A 24,309-nucleotide genomic window follows, 5' to 3' on the forward strand; every position below is an offset into this window, starting at 1 on the left:
GTTCAGAGATTAGAAACAAAGAGCTTGAGTGGCACTTTATACAGCTCTTTATGAAGCATCTACGTGCTTTATTGGAGTGCCTGTGTTCCAACAAGACAGGGTTGCCTTGAAATCTTAAAAACGGGGTCAAAGTCTCAAATACGCTGCATTATTACTGAGTCCGCCCTTCTCTGGTTTGGTTCCTTTCAATGGTACTTTGTACATCCTCATGCACGCGAGGAACAACAAAAACTGTCTTTGAGTTGCTGGAGTTTGTGGAGTCTGTTAAGTTCTTACCTTTTAACCAGCTTCATAGGTACTTTTTGTAAATATCATTGAAATAAATAATAATAATTTCAATATGATCATAAACTTCGTCGTCATGATTGAATCTTAACTTTGTATTTCATCGATCAACCCAGAAAATTCATTAATTAACAACAAATCCATCTACTCTTGGGTAAAAGATTACTGTGCCTCATTTCCATTTATCCTCCATCAATCCCAAGGTTCCTGATGGATGGGTTGGCTCCATGCTAATGCTGCTAATGCCGACTCTTTGCTGTCACAGGGGACAAACTTATTCTCTAGTTCGTAAAAGCTAACAGCTTATACCTGTGCAGCTTCACTACATAGTCCAACAAACTGAAAGAAGTTTGTTTTTTAAAAGCTTGCTGATTTTTTGCAGTGTGCTAACAGTAGATACAAACAGAGTGAATGCGTTCTCTCCAAAATCCACCGCGCAAGTTTTAAAGTTTTTGAAAGGTGCGTGAGGCAAATGACAATGCAAAGGACACTGGGTTGGGACGTTTCCCAACTACGTCAGCGCAGGTCTCCGTAGGCGTGAAGGAATAAACCAACGTATCACTTGGACGCAAATGCAAAGAAGGCCTCATCAAAACACCAAAACAAGAAAAGTGGTGATAGCTTAAAGTACTTTGAAGAATGATTGTTACCAATGCCACCAAACGAGCACAAAGGGAAACAACATTTGGTTTGGTAAAAAAAGTACTTGAGGACAGTCAGGCCTCCAACAGAGCTCAAGTCTATAAAGCCTGATTTAAGCCTAAATTCAACCTGGTTTATGCTTGGCCTAAGCTGTTTCACATCTTTGGGAATTGTCAGATCGAAAGTCTGTGATTTAAAAAAAATAACTGTTAATAACAAGATGACACGTTTCCACCTCCAACAGACACGGAACAACGTTTTTCAATTGAGGGTTGCACTTCTGGCGGCCCCACAAATCTAATTAACTCTGTTTTGTTCCTTAAACAAAGTTTCCCATTTAAACTTTGCACCAGCTTGTGACAAACTTTGCTTTTTCGTCTGTCTTGGTACTGATTCGCTAACATGCAGATCAAGGGTTAATGGAATCTTCTTTTTTTTTCGTAATCTGTTAAAGCTGAACGCTTGACATCTCTTTCGAGGACAAATTAAAAGACTTTAGTTGCTGGCTGCAGAGCCAAGACTGAGTTTTAAAGACCCTCTAAAAGTTTAGAAGAACTCAGGGAGCAACTGGAAAGTTAGCTGTTAATTCTCTCCTGGCAGATGAGTTTCACATGCACTAAAACAGAGAAATCCACCAGTAAAGATTCAGGGAATCATGAGATGGTTCTGCTCATTTCTACATCTATATTCTGGTGCTTTCGTCCATGGTGTGGCTTTTTCCTGGCTGTGAATCTCCCGAGTCCCTGTTAACTGTCTCACCACAGAGCGTCTCTGCGTACAGAGCCTGGACTGAGGCATGTTGCTCATCCCTTAAGCCCATTTAACAGCTCGTTACCCATCCGTGCCTCTTCCCCCTCTTCTTCTCGGTTCCAGACACTTGTCACTTCTTGGTCAGGTTCCATTTTTGCTAATGCAGTGGAAATGAGCCGTGGGGCATTGCAAAACGAAGTGGAGCGGATCTGTAGCAGCATTTCACCACTGCACACGACGCGGCAACACAAACAAGGCCCGACACGCACGACAGGGGTCAGCGACTCGGACGACGCCTGCGGTTCAACTGAACAGCAGTTAAATACAGCCGGGGCACAACGCCCAATCAAACCAGAAGAAGAGAAACATGATGTCCTTATGGTGGAAAAACAGCGGCTGGAATTCATGCTGAAGCATGGAAAGATGGAAATAAAGGATTGGAAAGACGGGTATAAAAATAATTATTTATAGAGACGGAGCAAAAGCCTTGATTTCATAAAAGCCTTCTCCCTTAGTGGGCTGCGTTTTAGTATAATATAATCTGATTGTAGTGGGTCTTGGTATTTGCCAAATATAACCTGTGATAATTTATTTGACAAAAATAAAACCAGAGAGAAATAAAAGAGGCCAATACTAAACAGCCCGACGACTCTGTGGCTTGGACATCTACTTTCAGCAGCAATGACTTGAGCTGGTCAGTTCCTGTCTTTCACATTGCTGTGGCATAATTTTGACCACAGCACCCACCAGTTCATCGAGGTTTTAGGGGTTGACTTCTGCAGCGGTCGCTTACTTATGCTACAACATTGTAGGTGGGTTGAGGCTCTTCTGATGGACAGGTGGGTCATCGTCCTGGCCAAGCTGGACAGATGGCTGCACATTTGCCTCTGGAATACTATTAAAATCATCATGCGCCCACTGCCGTGCTGGAGAGTGGGCATGATGTGCTACTACTGAATTGTACTGTTTTCATGACATGGAGCTCAGCATTAAAGGAGCTTGAGGCTCCTTTTAAGAAATGAGACTCTCTAGCGCCACCCTTCACCACGACGGCCGTCAGGGGTACTGCAGCCAACAGTGAAGCCGGCACGGGAGAACGGGGAGAACGTGCATGCAGCGTCATGTGACGTCACATCCGCAGCGCAGCGCAGGAAATTCAGGACCGAATTGCAGCACATTTTGCAGCACACAGCCTGTTCAAGGCAACGGAGAGATACACTAGAGGAATCATTCTTTTGGGTTTGGAACGCTTCATCTGACATTATTACTAGAAAACTTAAAATGTATACAGATTTTTTTCATAAATCCTGCCATAATCCGGCCTCAAGCTCCTTTAAGCCTGAATTCCTCATCTACAGGACCTTTGTGTTTGTGCCGTTTTTTTTAGGGAACTCTACACAGCTTTATAATGACGGAACGGGGCGTCTCTGTTTCCCGCCCACCTCGACCCAATTCTGACTTTATCAGTCAATTTTCTGCTTTTCTCACTTACGTTTCTTCCCTCTCACCGACTCTAATTTTACTTGGTGACTTCATTGTTCATACTGACATACTCCCACTTATTTCACCGGTTTCGGAGCTGCAGCAGTGTATTGATTTTTCCCACCCACTCCAAAGGTCATACCTCTGACATCATCTGCTGCCGTGTTACTGATGTCCCCATTTCTGACCACAAGCTTGTGTTGAGTAAATTGTCTCGTCCCAAGTCTTTTTCGCAATATCAAGGACATTAAACTGCACAGGTCCCTGGAATCACAAATCTCCCCAACATCGTCCTGATGAACTGCTTTCCCATTACAACTTTCACAATCTGCTTGACACTCTGGCCCCTTTAAAAGCACGTCTCTTTTACCCAGTCTGCATCCTGGTTTACGTCCGAACTCCACCAGCTCAAAGCCAAAGCTCATCGACTGCAACGTGTCTACAAGACAACTGGTCTCGCTGCCCAAGGACGTGTTTATGAATCTCATCCTCTTCGGTAAGGACTCTCTCCGCTGCAAAATCCAATTAGGGTGCAGATTTGATCAGTCTCCGTCATGGTAATTCACTGGCATTATTTTCCCTGGTTAACAAATCAATGCATCCACTAGATTATCTCCCTGCTCAACTAATCTTTGCAACTCAATTGCAGTATTCTTTAAGACATTCATCAGCGTCATATCTACTCCTCACCTTCCAGGAGGTCCAAATCCCCTTCTCTCATCCACTCAGTAGTTTAATACTGGCCTCTGCAGCTGCCGTATCTGAACTCATCCACAAATCCAAGTTATCTACTTGTCAGCTACATCCTCTCCCTGCTCCGTGAGTCTTGGAGAAAACTGTCCATGATCACCTTTCTCTCAATGATCTGTATGAACAGTCTCAATGTGGCGTTCGTCCACTTCACTTCCTCATTTAAGAATGAATGTTAGGATTGTTAATGATTAGATTGAACTAAGGGCACAAAAGACAACCCTGGGTTGCACATACATTTCTGGGACAACTTAGACTAATCATAGGCTCATGTTTGCTCCCTGAGACAGACATTTGAAACATCTTATGTACAACTAAGAGGGGGAAGTCACCCTGATCAGAAAGATCGACAACAAAACAAAAGAATTGTCAGAATGCCTCTTTAATAACTTGATATTAAGAGCAGCATGAAGAGTTCAACTTTGAGGATAGAACGTCTACAAAGAAAAGGTGGATTCCAAACATGATAGTTTCATAAAACGTAATACTGATCATTAAAAGGCCGAGTGAATAAAGTAATTGCTAGCTTATTAAATGTAACCGATGAAAGCGGCAGTCATCAGATTCTGCTCCGGATCCCAGGAATGCATGGTGAGGTAGATGCGCTTGGAAAGCTCTGGACCGACTCTGCGAGTCGTGGACGTGACGCCTTCTCCTCTGCGGATCAGCAGGTCGGACAGAAGAGACATCTTTTCCCCTTCAGTCCTACAGCGACCGTACGCCTGCAGACAGACGGAGAAATATCTGGACTTCAGACAGGATTTACGACATAAACTTGGTAACTTCATCTCTATAAAAGCCTCGGGGGCGTCACAGTTGCAGAACATCACTTTTGGTCCAGACCAAAGCCGAAAACGGTACATCCAGTTTGGTTCGTTCGTCATAAAGTCCTGGTTCATTTGGTGTTTCAACATCGATGAATCAAAACAACTCGGAGGAAATGTCAGCAAAGTCTGCAACCTGACATCTCACGCTGACCGGTGGAGTTAACCCAGTTAGTAGCGAGATGTTCCTGCAGGAGTTTCTCTTTACTCCCAGGCCACTTGTTGTCCATTTCTTACCTTTTTATGGGAATTTCACAGCCATCAAATTCAAAATGACCTGATATTTTCAGATGTTGGAACAGAGTTCATGAGATTTTGCTCGTCTGAGGTCTGTTAGTGTTTTAATCTCTGCGTGTGCGTCTGTGTTGGTCCGCCTTTTGAACTGTGAAGAAAATCTTATGTAATGAAACAAAGGGGAGCTGTGTGATTCTCTGTCGTGGGCAGGACCTTTGGCTGCAAACGAGCGTGTTGGTGTACCTTCTCCAGCAGCTGCGGGGACGGATAAGCCGCCACGATGGCAGCAGCCATGTCGGGGCTGACCCTGTTGAACTGCTGGATCTGCCTCTTCCACACCTGCAGCAGTCCTCCACCGGCTCTGTCCACCCGCTGACCTCCCGCCCACTCGCTCTCCAGGTAGAAGGAGAAGCCCGTCTGTTCCCGCTCTCTCCTGAAAAACGAGGAGAGGGACGTGGGAGACGAGCGTTTGATCAGGAAGGAGCGGCCAACGGCCAAGACCTGAGAGAGCGCTCACTTGAAAGGCGCCTCCGCGACCGCTTTGGTTGTCATGGTGATGTAGTCTGAGAAGTCCTTCCACGTAGACAAGAAGTGGAGCGAGACGCCGGTGTGAAGCTGGAGATGCACCGCGGCCTGATGGAACGAGAAAATGTAAAATGCTCTTATCCTTTTAAAAAAAACATCAGATTGTTTGATTTAAACTGATTGATGCTTCACTTGTTTGCGGCCAAAGATGCCCACAATCGAACAGATTAGTAGGAATTAACCTTCAGAATTCTCAGAGATCAAAAATTATGGAGAAAATAATAAATCTTTAACATATCAACAAAGAATAAAAACAATGACTAAAGCAGTAGCAAGTACACTAACCAAACAAAAGTCACTATTTGGATTTGACAAACAGGTAAGAGCCTGTTATAAAGTTATTTAACCCAAACTGAAGCAGTGAGCAGCTTCTCATCTCTCAACAACCAGGATGATGCATCCTTCAGTCAGGTCAAATTATTTATCCGGATCAAAGACGCAAAACACCCAAAGAGAGTCATGAAAGCGTGAACATTTGTGTTCAGAAATGTTCAACACATCGTTAAAACCTAGAAGGTCGCAGTAACCTGCCATCTTCTAGGAAAACCATACCTCTTTACTTGGGTTACTTAAACGTGCGTGAAATCTACACGAAGAACATCGACAGAGCAACACCAACCAGCGTTTAACAGTGAGAGATGCATGATGGGAATTAAAAGATGTGAAGCCTCCAGAAAACTCTTCTAGAAAACATGTTGGAGGTTGGAAATGGAAACGGGGCATGTGGAGTGATAGATGCATCATCGTTAGTGGCGGAGTGAGGGATGTACCCATCATGCTCTGGTACAGCGGTGTAAACCTGTGGCGGCAGTATTATAATATGGGGTGCCTCAGTTGGTCAGATTTAGATCAAGAAACATCATCTGTTGAAAAAACAAGCGAGTTTATCAGACGATCTGAACAGTCTTTTAAATGGTGAGGGCTGTAACCAAAGCTAAAGCTGACTTTTTCCCAGGCAGTGTATTTTAACCATATAAAGCAATGAACTAATTAATAATAATACTGAAATAATGCTTCGACCCGCTGCCCAACAAACCTCCTCAACATCAACCCGGGACACCTCCGGTAGCGTCTCAGCGTCGTCATTCTTCCTTCTCTTCTTCCCTTTTCCACTCCCTTTACCTTCAACCGCCACAGCTTCTCTCAACCTCTTCTGGCTTCGTGACTTCTGCAGTCTGGAAATAAAAGGTTTGGCTGAGATCTCACAGTAATACGCCTGATTAAACATGATTTCAGAAGAGAAACAAACTATTAAATAGAGAACCACTTGTGGATCTGCATTATACTTCCTGATGACTGATACCAGTAAAGATGTATTTGTGGCTTTTAAACTGAATATTTGCAACAAAGGTGTAAAAGCTGCTTAAAAAACCTAAACTGCATTGTCCAACCTTTCAACAGGGAAAAACAAACGAGCTGCAGGTGACCCGGATAAATCAAGTTGGATCACTTCAACAGTAAAAACGTAAAAGGTTTGAATTTTAACTGAATGTTTTTGATCAGTTTTGTCGTTCCAATATCCAGTATCGGTGCACTACATCAGCACCGGCCCCTGACGCCGATACTGGACCAGATCGGACCTTTCTCTAGCATTAACAACAATAAAATGTGTAAGAAGTCCGGTGTCGTTTCCGTCTCTTTCCACTAGTCTGCTGGCAGTCGATATGAAACACAGAACATGCATCCTGCTGTTCAACGCAGGGAAGTACAGTTATTTATAAAATGATCATGTCGCTAACACCAATTTGTACGTCCCATAAAGAAACACCTGTTTCCTACACAAAAAGACAGTCTTTGTCGTCATTATGCAGTCACCTGAACATCGAAATTTATAAAAGCAGCTTCAGTGAGTCAATTTGATGTGAAACAAAAACAAAAAAAAACAGGAAATGAATGATAACCATCTGTAGGATTGCCCTTCTTGTTTGAATAAGAGGTTAAAAAATAGAAACAGCTTCTTTCCATGGGCTGCTCAAACATTAAATACACACTTTAAGCATTTTCACAAGTCTGTTGGTTTTGCTCTTAATGATCCGGAACCTCAGACTCTGCTCAGGCTTTTTGCAGATGATGTGGTTATGTTGGCTTCATCAGGCCGAGACCTTCAACTCTCGCTGGAGCGGTTCACATGTGAAGCGACTTGGATGAAAATCAGACCAAGACTCAAGGGCAGAGAGGCCTCTCCAGGTCGGGGATCAGATTCTGCCCCAAATTAAAATGAATGGACGGATGATCCTGACCCTCCTACCAGAGACACATTCCCCTCCACATCCAGACTGATGCTTCACATTATTTGCTTCTACTGCTTCTGATCCCATCTGGTTATCTCGCTGCCGTTTTCCCAGTCCAAATGGTTGCTATGGTAACCTTCATGCACAGAACTGACGTAAACAGAGCAAAATGGAGCGTGGTGAACCGGCTTTGCTGTTGTCTCGGATGGTTTGCGAAGAGCCGCGCTGCACATTCTCTACAAGCAACAAGGAAGCGCCCGAGACAGAGGACGGCACCATGGGGAGCTTTAGTTCAGCATCTGTCCACAGGCTGTTGCTGTCGTCACGTCAACGCTCCGCCGTGCCAGAACCACAGATCAAACAGGACGGACTGAGTCATGTTTCCACTTTAATCCCTTTGCTAGATGCACTTGTTGTTGTTTGCATCCTATTGCAAATGACAGAAATGACTAATTATAATCATAAGAGCATCCAGACCGTAGCGACGGAAACGCATCTGTGAGAATCACATTTGAAACCACCTCCGTATGTGGTTTATATCAGGAAAAAGCATGTCTTTTTGGCCTATTCTGACCGTCGGCGAATAAATCCATTTATAATCTGGATAAATGAAGTTATATTTGAGCTGACAGTTAATAACCAAAGAGCTGCTGCACGTCTGTCTGATCATATACTGAGAGAAACAGGTGAGTTCAGGTGGGGTAGAAACAGGGACGGTTGGGAAAGCAGAAAATGCAGCATCCTCACTAGATCTGAAGAAGTGTGGACCTGTTTGTCACAGCAGTGACACAATCTGAAGATGAGGGTTTATCTCTTCACACCGGCTGGTTTGCAGAGCGGTGCTCGTTTGAACTCTCTTGCTCTTGTCAGGAATACAGAGATCTAGGATGGGCCCTGTGCTTTACTTTTTGTTAGTTTTATCCCGCTGATGATGCAATCTGCAGATCATCTTGGCTCTGGCTGGCTGCTCCACCGAGACTGAAACACACTCTGCATCTCATCTGCTGACTGTTCTTGCAAAAATACAGACAAGGACAAGCAAACCACAGCCTTTGGTGCACGTCTTGGTTTCCACTGCTCCTCGCTCAGCCGTCCCACCTGAAGTATTTCTCCAGCTCGATGACTGCCAGGCTCAGGGTCTTGCTGGGCTGACGCCTCTGCTGCTCCTGGACCCAGGACGTCAGGGTGGGACCACAGTCCGTCCTGCCGAGCCTCTCCTCCTGGGTGGGACACGGAAGAGAGACATTTCACTTTGATGGCGTTTCTGCTTACAGGAACATGAAAGCCGTGGGCCAAACTTCAGGTATCCAGCTGATCATGTAGATATATAAATAGATATAGAGCAGATACAGTTAATAGAGACAGTATAGTGTAAATAAGTATATTATTATGGGCATGTGTGTACAAATATATAGAAATATTCAACTATGTGTATGTATGTATGTATAAGTATGTGTGTGAGTATAATTACAGTATATTATTATAATAATAATAATAATAATAATAATAATAATAATAATAATAATAATACTGTTATTTAGCAGTGTGAGTATGTATAAATACAGGTTAAATGATCAGTGAATGGGGGTAGGACTAAATAAGTTTACACTTCTTCCTACTCCTTTTTTGGCACATGTAAATCAAGATAGAAAGTTTTAAAGGATGAAATTCTTTGTTTTGTTGTTTTGTTTTCTTAAACTTCTCATGAAGTGTTGTTTTTTTTACATGTACAAAAATAAAATAAATCAAATCAAATCAAATCCTGAAAATGCAGCAGTACGAGTGCCGACAGGAACCAGCAAGAGAGACCACGTCTCTCCTGTGTCAGCTTCCCTCCATCGGCTCCTCGTAAAATTAACGATCCAAGCTGTCCAGTCCACCCTCTGACCATCCCTGTGTCTGCCATCTACGCCTGCTTTTATAGGCGTCTCTGTAGTCCATCAGCTAACCAGGTATCAGTCATATGAACATACTGTAGAACTCTTAGTTCTCCAGTTAACGGATAATTCATACTAATATATTTTGTTTTATGTACCATTGACAACATATGTGTGCCCCCCTTATGAACCAGGTCCTGCTCAAGGTTTGTCCCCCCCCCCCGGGTCTTCCTAACTTTAATAAAAATGAGTGTTGTAGATTTCTGCTTCAGATCTACAGAACTTCACGTACAGTTTGAGCCAAACAAGCCTCCGTGGACAGCTGGATAATGCTTTCTGGGTTGTTAGGGAGCAAACAAGCATGGCTGAAGACAGTAAAGCCAACAGTCAGAGACAAACGACGTCCAGCAAAGCCTTATTTAGCCGCTATTAAACCGTATAGTTTGTCTGGATTGATACAAACAAGAAAAAAAAAAAAAAACACGCAGTTGCCATGCTTTTTAGGCCGGTTGTCATGGAAACATTCTGCTCTGCTCTGATATTGACCAATGACAGCCCTGACCGCTGTCACATGCCTTGAAACAGCAGTGAAAACAAAAAAAAACACCCTGAAACTCAGGCGGATTGAAGACTAGAGGTCAAGAAGAAAAAAAAAAAATGGAGATGATCCTGGAGGGATGTTGATCGCCCCGGAGAGTGAGAGACCATCTCTCATCGTAAACCGGTCGAGCTTGCTCTGACTGGGACTGAGGAGGAAGGAAGGAAAATTGGATTTTCTGGATTAAGTCTAAGAGAATCCAGCCTTTTATGCAGAAGAAGCATCGAATGATGCACGCGCTGATAGAACCTAAAGGAAACAAAGTAAACGGTCTTATGGCCTGTTCACACAGGTGTAGTTTTACCAGGGGCCCTGCGGTTGTTTGTAGTAATTACAGAGGATGTCTGTGATATTAATCCGGTCTGAATGCACCCAGTTTGTGGTTTAAAGTAGAACCACCAAAATAACCACAAATAAGCTCCCCTACTTCAAACACAGAGGTCATGACAATTTGTTTTTCTTTTTTCATTTACTCTAGTCACCTGTTTTCTGTACAATTAGTGGGAAATGCCATGGCTATAGTGGTATTGTATAATGATATTAGCTTGCAAGCGCCACATACAGCAAAAAACGATATTATATTTTTTAATATCATATATGCTTATACCTTAATTTAAAAAAATAAGAAATTAGTCAGCATCAAGCGTCACTCGAGGAGACGCATTAAAGCAAGAAGCCCAGAGGACCGATGATGAGAGGAGGACCTGCGTCGCTGCATGCAGGTACACGAAGAAACTTTAAGCTTCAACAAAATCTACTTAAAGGTTTCCCATTTCAGTTTACCATTGCCATGGCAACTTAAGCACATAAGCCTACATCATTTTCAGGTTTTGTCACTGAAGTCTTTCTGTGGATCGTGTGATTCAAGACAATAATTATTTAACAAAACATACGTCTGGGTGTAAATTCTTTCAATCGTGATAAAACACAAACTTCACTAATCTTTTGAAACAGTGTGAAACAGACACTGCAGCCTGTGCAATTAGTTATAACTCTGATATGATAAAAGAACATTTTCTGGGTGTTCGGGCCAAGTCATCGATGTTCCACTTGGAGTGTTTTTAAAGTGACGCAGTTGAACATATTGTATTAAAAGCAGCATCAGCAGCTCCACCAGACCTGGATGTAGCCGTGGATCAGTGTGATGAAGTGCTCCACTGTCATCTGCAGCACCACGCAGGGCTCTGGGTCACGCCGCCCCTCATCCAGCTGGGACACAAAGGACACGCATACGCATCATTAATGACCTCACAATGTAAACTGAGTGTTCATGCTTCAGTTTGACTTAAAAAACAACAGCAACAGGGAACTTGGGTGTCTTTCACCTGCCCACATGGGCTTCTCCTCGACCACCCAACACTCTGTGGGACGACTTGCTTCTCGATGGCACAGCTACAACCCAGAGCCTGCAGCGAAGCCAGCAGAGTCCCGCCTCCCTCCGTCTGCAACAGAGCTGTGAACACAATAAAGCTGAATAAAGCTCAGGACTGTAAACCTTAATCTTAAACAGAAGACAAAAGTAACTGTAGAAGGAGGTATTATCTAAAGCTTTCTCCTCACCTGGATCAACAGCTACCACCATATGCTTGATACACTCCTCTGGCCTCAGGGCCTTGGCAGTCTCCGCCAGAGCTTTCCTCTCCGCTCTGTGTCTGTCCTGTTCTTGCCTGAGTGCCTCCTTCTCCCTCCTCTTCCTCAGGGCCTCCTCTCTGGAGGCCTGGATGTCCTCTGTCGTCCGCTTGGTTGCTTTCTTCTTGGCAGGAGCATTGTCTGGGAGTGGCCTCAGAGGCCGATGGGGCCAGTCCTCCAGCCCCTCCGTGTGAACTGCTTTCACCTGATGGAAGCTGAGAGGGCGTCCTGAGTGAGAAAAGTCGGCTCGATCAGATGGCAAATCCTGCTCTGCACTTTTCCCACGAGGACCAGTGGACGAGGCACTCGTCCCGTTGAGTTTGAGTCTCTGAGCCAGAGGGACATAAGGCGTGTCATCGTCAGAATCGCTGCTAATCATCATCACAGCAGCCGCCCCTGCCGCCTTCGCCCTCCCCGGGGAGGAGTTGGCTGCGTGTTCAGCATCCCAGTCTTTCAGGCCGACCAACTCTGGTCTCTGTGGGCTTCTCTGGGGGGCTTGGCTGAAACGTGGACAAGGCTGGAGGAAGTCAAACACAGGCAGCTCCTCGTCCAGGTCGCTGCAGCTGTCCATGCTCTGTATCCCGCTGCCACACATACAAGAATAATGTCAGCAATTAACAGTGGTGGACAGTAACGGAGTAAATTTACTTGAGTACTGTACTTAAGTACATATCCAGAGGATTTGTACTTTACTTGAGTATTAGATTTCTTTGGTACTTATTACTGTTACTTGAATACATTTCCAAGACAAATATTTTTACTTTTACTCGAGTAAATTTCTAGGAAGGCTGAAAAGTACTCGTTACTTTCAGGTCTGCTCTTTTTTCTTCTTCCCTAAAATCCTATTGGACACAAGCTGTTTTTGTCAAAGGAGGAGACCTATCACAGTGCACGCTCTCCACTGGGATGATGTAAAGCGGAAATACGTCAAGCCTCCTCAAAACGATACCGCCAAAGTAGCCTGCGTTTGTCAAGACATCATAATGAGCCGGACTCGGAGCAGGGACTTTCACAAAATCCTCGGCCGTATCTTAACTCAATGTTTGAGTTCGACCGAGTAAAAAACGAGGGCACAGACAAACCACAGACATTTATTTTCAAATGTTTATTGTGTCTGCCGAAGCAGAACTACCTCTCTGCTTTCAACAACAATTAATGAACAATTAATTTAGAAAAAATATAGTAATTTACTGATGTGGAAAATAAGAAATTTACTCTTACTCTTACTTAAAGTAAATTTAAAAGCATTTACTTTTGGATACTTAAGTACCTTTAAAAGCAAGTACTTTTCTACTCTTACTCGAGTAATATTTTGACTGAGCTACTTTTACTTGTAACGGAGTAAATTTTGACCAGTAGTATTTGTATTCTTACTCAAGTACTGGGGTCGAGTACTCTGTCCACCTCTGAGAATTAAGCAGCAGCTCATTACCACAAAGGTTTTTGTTTTTTTTTATCTCTGGGTTGTAAGTGAATAAACCACCCGACAGAAAAAAACTAAAGTTATCAAGTAACAACCTGGGGAGATAATCAAAACTTTGTGAGTGTTGTTTAGAAAAAAACCCTGAGGTCAGTTTATCTGAGAATCACATGGCGGCTTTGATGAGAGGTGAGGACAAAATCACTAACTTTATTTTAAAAATGAATTACCAGTAATAAGTTTATAGGTAAACAAGCACTTTTAAAATGTAAATAACAATATTTTTAAATATTTAATGGTCCACCTCTATAAAAGCAACAACAGAGAAAAGCCAGTTCAAGACAATACTGATCCGCACCTACTTACCTGATTCTCAAGGGGGGAAGACACTCTTTTGAGGACTGTCATTTATTTTGAATTAGCGGAAATGTTTTTTTAGAAAGCAAAAGTCGCTTTATTCAAGCACGAAATGTAAACACAGAAGAATCCCAGCCAGACAGTAACCTTACCTCAGATTAGTTTATCATTCACTCGCTGCGGTCAGTCCTCCAGTTTATCAGAGCGATGCACGTCAGTATTATTAAATTAGATTATAATATGTTTGCAATAACTACACATAAGAACAACTACACTCGTTCCGGTTGAGAAGCAGTTTGATTTCCGCGGCTGATGTTGCGTTCATGCCTATGGGACAATTCGGTTTTTTCACGGTGCCGTTGGCTCCGACGGTAGACCATAGACTACTAGACCCTGAAAACACTACACAATAGACTGCATATGTAGCCCATCTGCCAAAAACCCTAATAAATTACCCCCTGTTTTATTACCACCCTTCTTTGGAATCAGGCTCTAATTTTCCTTAGGTGAATGATATTTCCCGACATTTTACGGGAGTTTGAATGTAACGAAAATATCCGGATGTGACGTAATTTTCGCGATGGCGGCGCTGACGTCCTTGGTGCTGCAGCTCAGAGCAGGTATCAAAGATCTCCAGTTGTATGTTAAAATAAAAAGATGCTGACAGATTTTATTGAGACAAAAAATAACATTTTCTGCCATTTTAATGTTTGTTGATGGTTAAATATAACGAAAACGTGTTGAATGCTAACCGCGAGTGGCTAACTGTGCGGTCGTGTTGTTGAATAAACTTTATTAACATCGGTTGTTCTTTCAAGCAGACACGTTTCTATAAAAGGTGTAATTTAAAACAAAATACAGAGTGGAAGAAAATTAATACATATTAGAGAAGGAAAAAATTGTTCTGGGTAAATTAAGGCAATTCAGATACCAGCCTCATACAGAATACCAGCTTAGGACGTCCTCATGTTTCTCCTCATAGATAGATAGATAGTTATTTATTGTCATTATAACTTATAACTGCAAGGGGATCTTTACAGGCCTTAAGAAATCTATCAGGCAGCTGCAGCTGATCCAGAACGCTGCCGCCAGAGTCCTTACAAACACCAGGAAACTGGACCATATTACACCAGTCATGAAATCACTACACTGGCTTCCAGTGAGTCAAAGGATAGAGTTTAAAATCTTACTGCTGGTCTACAAAGCACTGAATGGTCTTGGACCAAAATACATGCTTGATCTGTTAGTTCCTATGAAGCTCCCAGACCCCTGAGGTTCATCTGGATCTGGTTTGTTGTGGTTCGCAAGAACCAGAACCAAGCAAGGTGAGGCAGCGTTCAGTTATTCTGCTCCTCACCGGTGGAACAAACTTCCTGTAGACCTGAGGTCTGCTCCAACTGTCAGCTCCTTTAAATCAGGGCTAAAAAGGTCCTTAAATGAAATACTTGCCTGCTGTACTACTTTTTAACAACTTGTGCTTTTTATTATTTTATCTCTTTTCTTATCATTTTATTTGTTATTTACTGTTTAATTGTGTCTTTCTGCTCTTAATGTTGATGTAAAGCACTTTGAATTACCTTGTGTTGAATTGTGCTATACAAATAAACTTGCCTTGCCTTGGTAAGCAATCACTTACTATCAAACGTCACTATTTTCCCCCGTTGGCTGCTAAGGAGCCTGTGTGTGTTTCATAACAACACAGAGCCTTATTCTCTTACACATTTTCTTCCACAAATATGCTGTCTGCCCTCATCACTTCAGTTTCATTTGACTTTATTTGTCAACGACCTTTGGAGGTGGGTCTTGAGGGTGATTACAGTTAGCAATGGTGAATTGACTCTTCTGAAGCCAAAACAAAAAAAGCATACTACTGATTGGGGTGTGTTTTGCTGTGATAGCTGCAGCATATCCAAAAAATAAAAATGTAATCTTCCCATGCTCTTATTGATCAACTAGTGTAAATGTGCTTCGGTATAAACAAAGCTGAAGTTTGGATCTTATTTTTACGTGATTATTTTTCTGATTTCAGGTCTGTTGGTTCCCAGTAAGTCTGTTCTGACAGATTCGGTGAGGTTCGCGTCTAAGAAGGCTGGTGGCAGCAGCAAGAACCTCGGAGGAAAGAGCGCGGGCCGGAGATACGGCTTGAAGAAATCGGAAAGTAATACCGGCCCAGTGCAGCTACACCATCTGCCGTACATGCGTCTTGTCTTAGTTTGTGTCCAAACGTTTCACAGGTTCTGCATTACTTGAGCTGAAGCTGTTTCCACTCACCTCAAAAGTTATAGATTGTATATATAAAAGCGGACTCCCCAGATCACACATAGACTTTTGGGATCAACCCAGGGGTGATGCTTTGTGACTTAACTGTAAGCAAGAATTTATATTAAACACAAGGAGCTAATTTTGAATTGGGTCCACAAAAACAATAAACTGTGTCACCAAACCTCCTGATGCCCTTTTGTAAATCTGTCCCTTGTGGATGGGACTAATGTTCTTCTTTTCCTGTTTACAAGGTGACTTTGTCCATGCTGGCAACATCCTGGCAACGCAGCGGCAGCTGAGGTACCATCCGGGAGCACATGTAAGTCACACCTTCAACTTTGACCTCAGGTCACCTGATTGAGCAGAGACAGAGCAACTCTGGCTCCTTCTGGAGCTCAGCTGAGATTTAAGTCTTTAACCCTCTGGACTCGTAGGTATCATTGGGCGTTTGATCTTACCTCCGTACTTCACCGTAAAAACTGTTTACCCTGCCTTGGTTGGTATCCGTTTCTTCAGCAGAACCTCACGCTCGAACAGGCAACTGAACCCTGCCTTCCCCCCAGTTTGTTCAAGACCATAACATCAGGAGTCAGACCCCCATGCAACATGAACATCATCAACTATCAATCAATATCCAGTTAATCAAAAACCCTGAAACTAAAGTAGCCATTGGAAACCCTGCACTAGACACCTTAGTAAAACGTTTACACAGACTTGAGGGGCTCTTTTCTTTCTTTGGGGGTCGTGGTTTCGCTGTCACGTCTTCGGATTGTGCTGTTAAAAAAAACTGGCCAAAGTAACTTTGAACTTGCTCCCAGTTCTCTCGTCCGATGTCTCCGTGTTGCTTACTTCCCATCAACAACGATGGATGTAGCTCCCAGAGCTTCAGTGGACATCGTCAGTTTTAAGGGGAAATTTAAGGTGCTAATGCATCCAGCCGCTAGTTGTTGTTTTATTTTTTAAGTGCATATTTATATAACAACTGTGTCCAATCAATGATTTCGTCCTGCTTCTCTGTCTCTGTCTTGAAGGTGGGGAAGGGAACCAACAACACTCTCTATGCTCTGGAAGACGGCCACGTCAAGATGACTAAGGAGGTGTACATCCCCGCGCCGCGCAGCCCCGAGGCCACCACCGTTATCACCAAGCTGCCCAAAGGAGCCGTGCTCTACAAGACCTTCATCAACGTCCTGCCCGCCAAGCAGGGGGGCAAGTTCAAACTGGTGGACATGGTCTGAAACCGGGACTGGACCGGGTCTGGACCGGATCTGACTGACGAGTCTCGTATTCAGGAGCCGGTCAGGATTCGTTTTGAATCACACTTTCTGATCTGAGACCTGAGTGACTCCCGAACTCCGTCTGACCTTGTGCCTCCGAGTTAGTCATGTGACTCTTAAACGGATTTGAACGTCATCGGTAACGAGTTCCTGCTGCAGTCAGAACAGGTTCTCTGTCGGAATAGTTGGACTCTTGTATTTAATCATGTTCCAGTGAAGATAAATGTACAGCACACAACAAAACCCCCGATACTGAATCCAGTTGTTCTCCATCAGCTGCTGTCAGTTTGAGCACTGAACATCATATTAAAGGTTTTGATGTGAATATCTCAACAGATGATGGCTGATTATTTGATATATTTACGTCCCCTGAGGTGGATCTGCTGCTTTTTAGGTTTGTTTTGTAGGTTTGATGTGAGACGGTGGATAAAAACATCTGTCCATGTTCAGTCGGTAAAACGAGACCTGGTGAAACACATGGAGTTGCCACCATGATCTTTACCTTATAAGGAGGGAAGGTCTTTCTGCTCACGCATGCATCAGGAGTCTATAAAATTGTTGAAGTGAATGTTCTTTTTTCTGATCAAATGGCTGCAAACATTTGGTCATACATTTTTTAATTTCTAAAGTCAATCAAGGCTTTAATGAAGCGTGTGGAGACGCTCCTGCTGGCGTCATCAGACGCTGCAGTGAGTCCACACTTGATTATATCTCATCAGACGTTTAAGGGATATCTGATTCAACTTTAATCATTTCTTCGTTTCCAAAACCACGAAAAAGAAGCCACGCTTCAACAAGAAAGTCAGAGATGAGACCCACCTGGAAACCTCTAAAAATCTCTAACAGTACATATTTGCTGAGGTAAAGGTTAAAGAAAAATAACTCTGGCATGTGTAGCGAGAGTGGCACACATTAGAGGGGGAAAAAAGTTAGTTAAGAGAACTGTAGGCCTCTCATCTATCAAGGTTACATCCAGGTGGCGTCCATAACGTCGTTAAGTGAAATAAAATACATATGCCATGATTGAAATGACCTTAGTTTAACCCTAATTATTGATGACTGTTTCTCATGGATAAGTGCCATCAACCATTTGGATTTGAGGCCTGAGTTTTCAGAGATATTTGGACCCGTGTAGTACCGCATGTTGGCCAGGAGGTGTCACGCTTGCGCCGGGTTTTCCTCACTGGCGCCTCGCCGCTGAGGTCTGGAGGCTTTTTAATTTAATTCTTCACACAGCAGGTTTGGATTTGCAGAAGAGAACCTCCCACCTGGATCTTTCGGGCCGTGCTCTAAACTTTAAAAACGAAACTATCCTGATGAGACAGAAGTGTTGTTTTGAGGTTGTGGTATGCGGGGGGAGTGTGCGGGAGGAGCACCGCTGTCATGAAGATCAATAAGTGATGGATGAGGGGAGTCAGCAGACTCAGAGCCTTATGGCATGTGTTCGGGTCAGCGCAGTCCCCCATCTGAACACAACATGGAGGGGAGTTCTGAAACAGTTCTGAACACCTGCAGTCGTGGAGCCGTCTCCTCATTCCCCCCCAGACCTTTTATCTGCCCCCCCCCATCAGCATGTTTCTCTCCAGTTTGTGTTTTCCCTGGCCAGACTTTGATCCGGATTAAAGAGTAACTGAACCCAACTGAGTAACTGTTTAAGCTTTTTATTGTGCATTTGAACAGAAACTTAGAATCAGTTTGGTTCTGAGGTCTTTGAGCGAGAGGAGAAGAAAACTCTACTTTCTCCATCCTGACTTTCCATCAGTTCCCATCCTTGTGGTTTTTAGTGATCGTCCCTCAGAAAGAAGACGGCAGTGTTCTTAATTTTATTTTTAAAGGAAAAATTGCACAAACTAAACATCCGGTTACCATGGAGACGGCTGTGAATAGTTTTTATGATCACATGGAGCCCTGATCAAGAAGTTCAGTGGGTCTGTCCAGACTTCTATCGATCTGGTCCTCCTGCTTGAAGCCTGTGACCTCCTTCATCCTTAACCCCCCACCACCACCTCTCCGCGGTTCTCCAGCTCCGTCCTGTCCTGATCTTGACCTCAGTAATTCTCCGTCTTCTTCTTCTTGAGGATTTCTTTCAGGTTGCTGGTGATCCAGGGTTTGTTCCTGGGGAAGCTCCTCGCTGTTCTGGCTAACTGATGTCATCAGTCACACACTCGGCCATGGCGTTGATGTCGTCTCCATGTGGATCAGAGTGCATCAGTCTCTAGATCCCAAATTAACTTTTTCAGTCATTTTAAGTTTTGTCCAACTGTCAGTACAAACCTCAAAGTTATGAAGATGATAATGACGGAAGGAAAACTTGTGAACTCGGTTTCTCTGCCTCTGTTTCTTCCGTAAACAAGGGCTTAACTGATTGGCAAAACTGTTAAATATTTATTAGTGACAGATCAATCAAGCTGCATTGCTTCAGCTCGTAAATGTTGTGTCGTGGAATGGAGGTATAAAAGGTGATGAACAGAAAAGAAGTTAAAGAGCCGCAAATCTGCAGTTTACACAAACATGGATTTCATGGGTGTCGAATCATTTCAATAAAAGGTTTAACTATTATAAGTTTCCACTTGTTATTCCATTCCCAGAACCAGAAACGTGCGGCGCTCTGAGGGGTTCGCAGCTTGAGTCAGTCATTAACTCATTATCATGTGAAAAGCTTCAGAAACACGCAGGTTTATCAGCAGCTCTGACTCAACCGCTCTCTTCCCCGAAGCCTTTCCTTGTTCCTGTTGCTCGGCTGCAGCAAACAGAGGAGGGTTCAGAGAGAAGAGGGAACTGCTTCCTGCAAGGCTGTGGAATGTGGACTGGGAGTCTGCTCATCATCACGGGGGTCCGGGGAGTCGCTGTGGGACGACGCCTCCAGAGGCTGAATATGTGTAGATGACAGGGAGTGGAGACATGTTTCCTCGTATGTCGGAGGAGGCTAGGAAGGAATGAGACAAAGGAGGAGTTAGAATCTGACATCTCTATCAAGGTTTTTACTCCAGAAGAGTAAAACTGTCCATGACAGGAGGAGGAGGAGGACGTTTGAGTGACAGCTGCACTGCAGTCTGTTTATTTGTAAGGATCCCCATTAGCTAAGCTCGTCTTACTGGGGTCCACATTAAAAAACAATACATTTAAAACATACAGTTAAAAACAAGACATAAAGAAAGAAAACGAAATAACACAACAAACCTACATTAAACTTTACCGTACATATAATTCATTATCTTAAAGCAAAAAAACATAGGAAACATTACAATATACAGTAAAACATCATTTAGGCCATGAAAATCAGATAAAAAATACACCTTACCCTGTCCAGTATGTATATGTATCTGTATAAGTGTGTGTGGTATCCTATACATATGATATTCCAAAGTGTTTCTTAATTTACTTTTTGAATATTGATTTCTGTGTTAATTTAGTCAAAGGCAGTGGTAAAGAATTCCATGATTTCATTGATCTATATTCTACTGTATGCTTCAGAAAATTAGTGTTTGGCTTAGGAAGTGAAAACCCGGCCCTTTGTTGCCTGTCTAGTGGCGTATGTACAGTATATGACTCTAGATTGTGTCCTAACTGACTGTACTGTACTGTCTTTGGTGTTAACTGCTAGCTGCCGTCACCTGAACTTGACTTTGCAGATTTATTTTGAAGAGATTGTGTTTTGTTGGGCTTTTAATTGTTCTGACGGATCGCTGTGACTGATGTTTGTTTGTTTGTTTGTTTGTTTGTTTGTTTGTTTGTTTGTTTGTTTGTATGTATGTTGCGGTCATTTTCCAAAATAATAATTTAAATACAAAAGAAATGAAAGAAAGAAAACAACAAATAAACAAATTAATGCTAATATTAGAACAAAATATATATTAAAAAAAAAAAAAATATATATATATATATATATATATATATATATATATATATATATATATATATATATATATATATATATATATATATAAAATGTACAACTGCATAAATATAAAACTATTCCACCATGAAAATGGCTAAAACATTCAATATAGTAACTTAAGTCACGTGATGTGATGTCTCCAGGAAAACAGATTTCAAAGCACTGAGTTGCCACTGTTTCCATGGAGGATGTCAGGATGAGTCCGAGGGCAAAGGTCAACGGGTCTGACCCCCCGCCGGTCCAAGCGGAGTTCTGCTCGTCCTCATTTCAGCTCCGGCTGCTGGTCTGGATGTCGTTTCTTAGGGCAGATTCTTAGGCGTTCTTTGGGGGGCCATGTGGCTCACCGCGATAATATGCAGGACTCGGCCTGGTGTCGGTAGGGTCGCCAACCGTCCCTTGAGAAACGGAATCATCCCGTATTTATAAATACGGGACGCATCCAGTATTGAGCTGAAAAGGGACGCACTTTGTCCTGTATTACTGCGAGAGTCAAAAAATAGTCAGAAAATGGCATTGAGCTGTTGAGTTCATAAGTTATTTTTTTCCTTTTTACTACAACTGTAGCTACAGTCATGACCTTTGAGGCACAAATATGTTTACTACAGACTTTCTGTTTGCACTTTTGTTATTGCACTAAAAATGTGCACTATTACAGAATGGATGTTCTGCTTTCTTTCTATTGTTTTATATTAATTTATAAAATTTTAAGTTAAACAGGACAGGTTTCTGTTTAAGAAAGATACTTATTTTATTCAGTTCATTTTGTTATTTTGTATTAAAGTGAATTGCTGGATAATAATTTGTTTTCCACGTGTTCATGGCATTAAAAAATATGGATCAAATTCAATTCAGGTTTGAGTCAAATAGTTAAAAAATCGTTTCACTCGCCAAAAAAGGGGCTAAAAAAATTCACCACACCAGGAAGGGTGAAAGCAATCTGGTTGGCCGGCCCTGCCGATGAGGTGGTCCTTATTTATTTCTCAGGGATTTGGCAACCCTAGGTGTTGGTGGTCCAGGTTCAAGTCCTGGCCCAGGACCCCTTACTGTGTGTCTTCACCTGTTCTCTCTCTCTCTCCATTAATAAAGGCCACTGGACTGTTTCTCGTTCTTAGATTTGATTTGATTTATTTTATTTTTGAACATGTAAAAAAAAAAACACTTCATGAGAAGTTTAAGAAAAAAAAACAACAAAACAAATTTAAAACGAATTTCATCTTTTAAAACTTGCTCTCTTGATTTACATGTGCCAAAAAAGTCCTACCCCATTCACTGATCATTTAACCTGTATTTATAGATATTCACACACTGTACTCACACTGCTAAATAACAGTATTATTATTATTATTATTATTATTATTATTATTATTATTATTATTATTATTATTATTATTATTATTATTATTATTATTATTATATACTGAAATTATACTCACACACATACTTATACATGCATACATACACATAGTTGAATATTTCTATATATTTGTACACACATGCCCATATAAATATTTATATAAATATACTTATTTACACTATACTGTATGTGCTCTTTATCTATGTATATATGTACTTACACACATAATCACACGACACATATATATATGTATACCCATACATACGCATACACCCGTACATACCTACATATATATATATATATATATATATATATATATATATATATATATATATATATATATATATATATATATATATATATATATATATATATATATATATACATATATACATACATACACATATCTATACACATGCATACATACACATATAATTAGCTGCCCATTTCTGTACATAAATATACACAAATCTACTCATTCACCCGATAGTGTTATCTGCAGGCCCCTAAAAGCCGCTAAACCCCTTCCTCTTTGTACCTCGTGAGAATCATGTTTTTATATTTATTTTTAAACTGGTTAATGTTTGGACATTTTTTAAATTCTGAATCCATTCTGTTCCATAGTTTAACTCCACTGACTGATATAGAAAAATCTTTTCATAGTTGTTCGTGTTCTACGAGTCTTAACATTTAGAGTACCCCTTAAATTATACTTCCCCTCTCTGTCCCCAAACCTCTAAACAGTAACTTAGATAGGGTAAAACCAGGGCACAGAACAGAATGAGGAGTGATTTGCTATCCAGGAATTGTTTTGCTCTGGCCAGAACTGAGATGCCTCTAGATACTTTGTTGTGGATGTGTTTAATATGAGATTTCCAGCAAATCTTGTCGTCCATAATTACCCCAAGAAATTTAGTTTCATGTACTCTTTCAATGTTTACACCCTCAATCTGTACCTGTGCTTGATTGTTTTTATTGTTTCCAAATACCATCATTTTTTTTGTTTAAGTTTAATGATAACTTGTTGTCAAACCATTTTTTAATTTTGTCAAATTCTGAGGTAATATTGTCCAAAAGTCGCTGTAAATTCTCACCAGAATAAAATATGTTTGTGTCATCGGCAAATAGTATGAATTTCAGTATTTGTGATATTTTACATATGTCATTGATATAGATGATAAACAGTTTAGGACCCATCACTGACCCCTGGGGGACTCCACACTCAATGTCCAAACATTGTGACTGATTTTCTCCCATCTTCACAAATTGTTTCCTGTTCTTTAAGTAGCTTCTAACCCACTGTAATGCACACCCCCTTATCCCATATAGTTCCAATTTATTGAATAATATGTCATGATTTATTGTATCGAAACCTTTTTCTAGATCAATGAATAAACCAACTGCGTATTTCTTTTCATCTATGGAATTTGTGATTACTTCAATGAGTTCAGTTAACGCTTGTGCTGTTGTTCGGGTTTTCTGGAATCCATACTGACTGTCAGATAGTAAATTGTGTTTATCTATGAAATTGTCTAATCTGTTATTAAATAGTTTTTCCAATATTTTTGAGAATTGTGGGAGAAGAGAGACAGGTCTGTAATTTGTGAAGTGGTGTTTGTCTCCAGTTTTGTACAACAGCATAACTAGCTATTTTCATGCCATTGGGGAATTGACCAGTTTGTAATGATAAGTTAAAAATATGCGTTAGAGGTTTGGAGATCCCGTCAACAACCCTTTTAACTATTTTCATGTCTATTTCATTATAGTCAGTTGATGTTTTGTTTTTGCATTTATTCACAATATCTATAATCTCCTTTTCCTCCACAGGTTTAACCCTTGTGCTGTCTTTGGGTC

The 24,309-nt window shown here is 41.8% G+C and overlaps 2 protein-coding genes across 2 annotated transcripts; one reads left to right on the forward strand and one right to left on the reverse strand.

Annotated features, from left to right (window-relative positions):
• Positions 1–4,439: 4,439 nt before the first annotated feature.
• eme1 (essential meiotic structure-specific endonuclease 1) lies at positions 4,440–13,952 on the reverse strand. The gene is made up of 9 exons (XM_061708113.1): positions 13,817–13,952; positions 11,819–12,471; positions 11,584–11,711; positions 11,378–11,467; positions 8,882–9,003; positions 6,589–6,727; positions 5,485–5,600; positions 5,211–5,400; positions 4,440–4,631 (listed from the first exon to the last, which is right to left on the reverse strand). The coding sequence occupies exons 2-9, from the start codon at positions 12,456–12,458 to the stop codon at positions 4,440–4,442; spliced, it is 1,617 nt and encodes a 538-aa protein (XP_061564097.1). The 5' UTR covers positions 12,459–12,471; positions 13,817–13,952.
• Positions 13,953–14,220: 268 nt separating this feature from the next.
• Positions 14,221–17,538, forward strand: mrpl27 (mitochondrial ribosomal protein L27). The gene is made up of 4 exons (XM_061708673.1): positions 14,221–14,284; positions 15,694–15,822; positions 16,178–16,245; positions 16,958–17,538. The coding sequence occupies exons 1-4, from the start codon at positions 14,245–14,247 to the stop codon at positions 17,162–17,164; spliced, it is 444 nt and encodes a 147-aa protein (XP_061564657.1). The 5' UTR covers positions 14,221–14,244; the 3' UTR covers positions 17,165–17,538.
• Positions 17,539–24,309: the final 6,771 nt, after the last annotated feature.

Source organism: Cololabis saira, chromosome 19 (genome assembly GCF_033807715.1).
Source record: "Cololabis saira isolate AMF1-May2022 chromosome 19, fColSai1.1, whole genome shotgun sequence".
Lineage (NCBI taxonomy): Eukaryota > Metazoa > Chordata > Actinopteri > Beloniformes > Belonidae > Cololabis > Cololabis saira.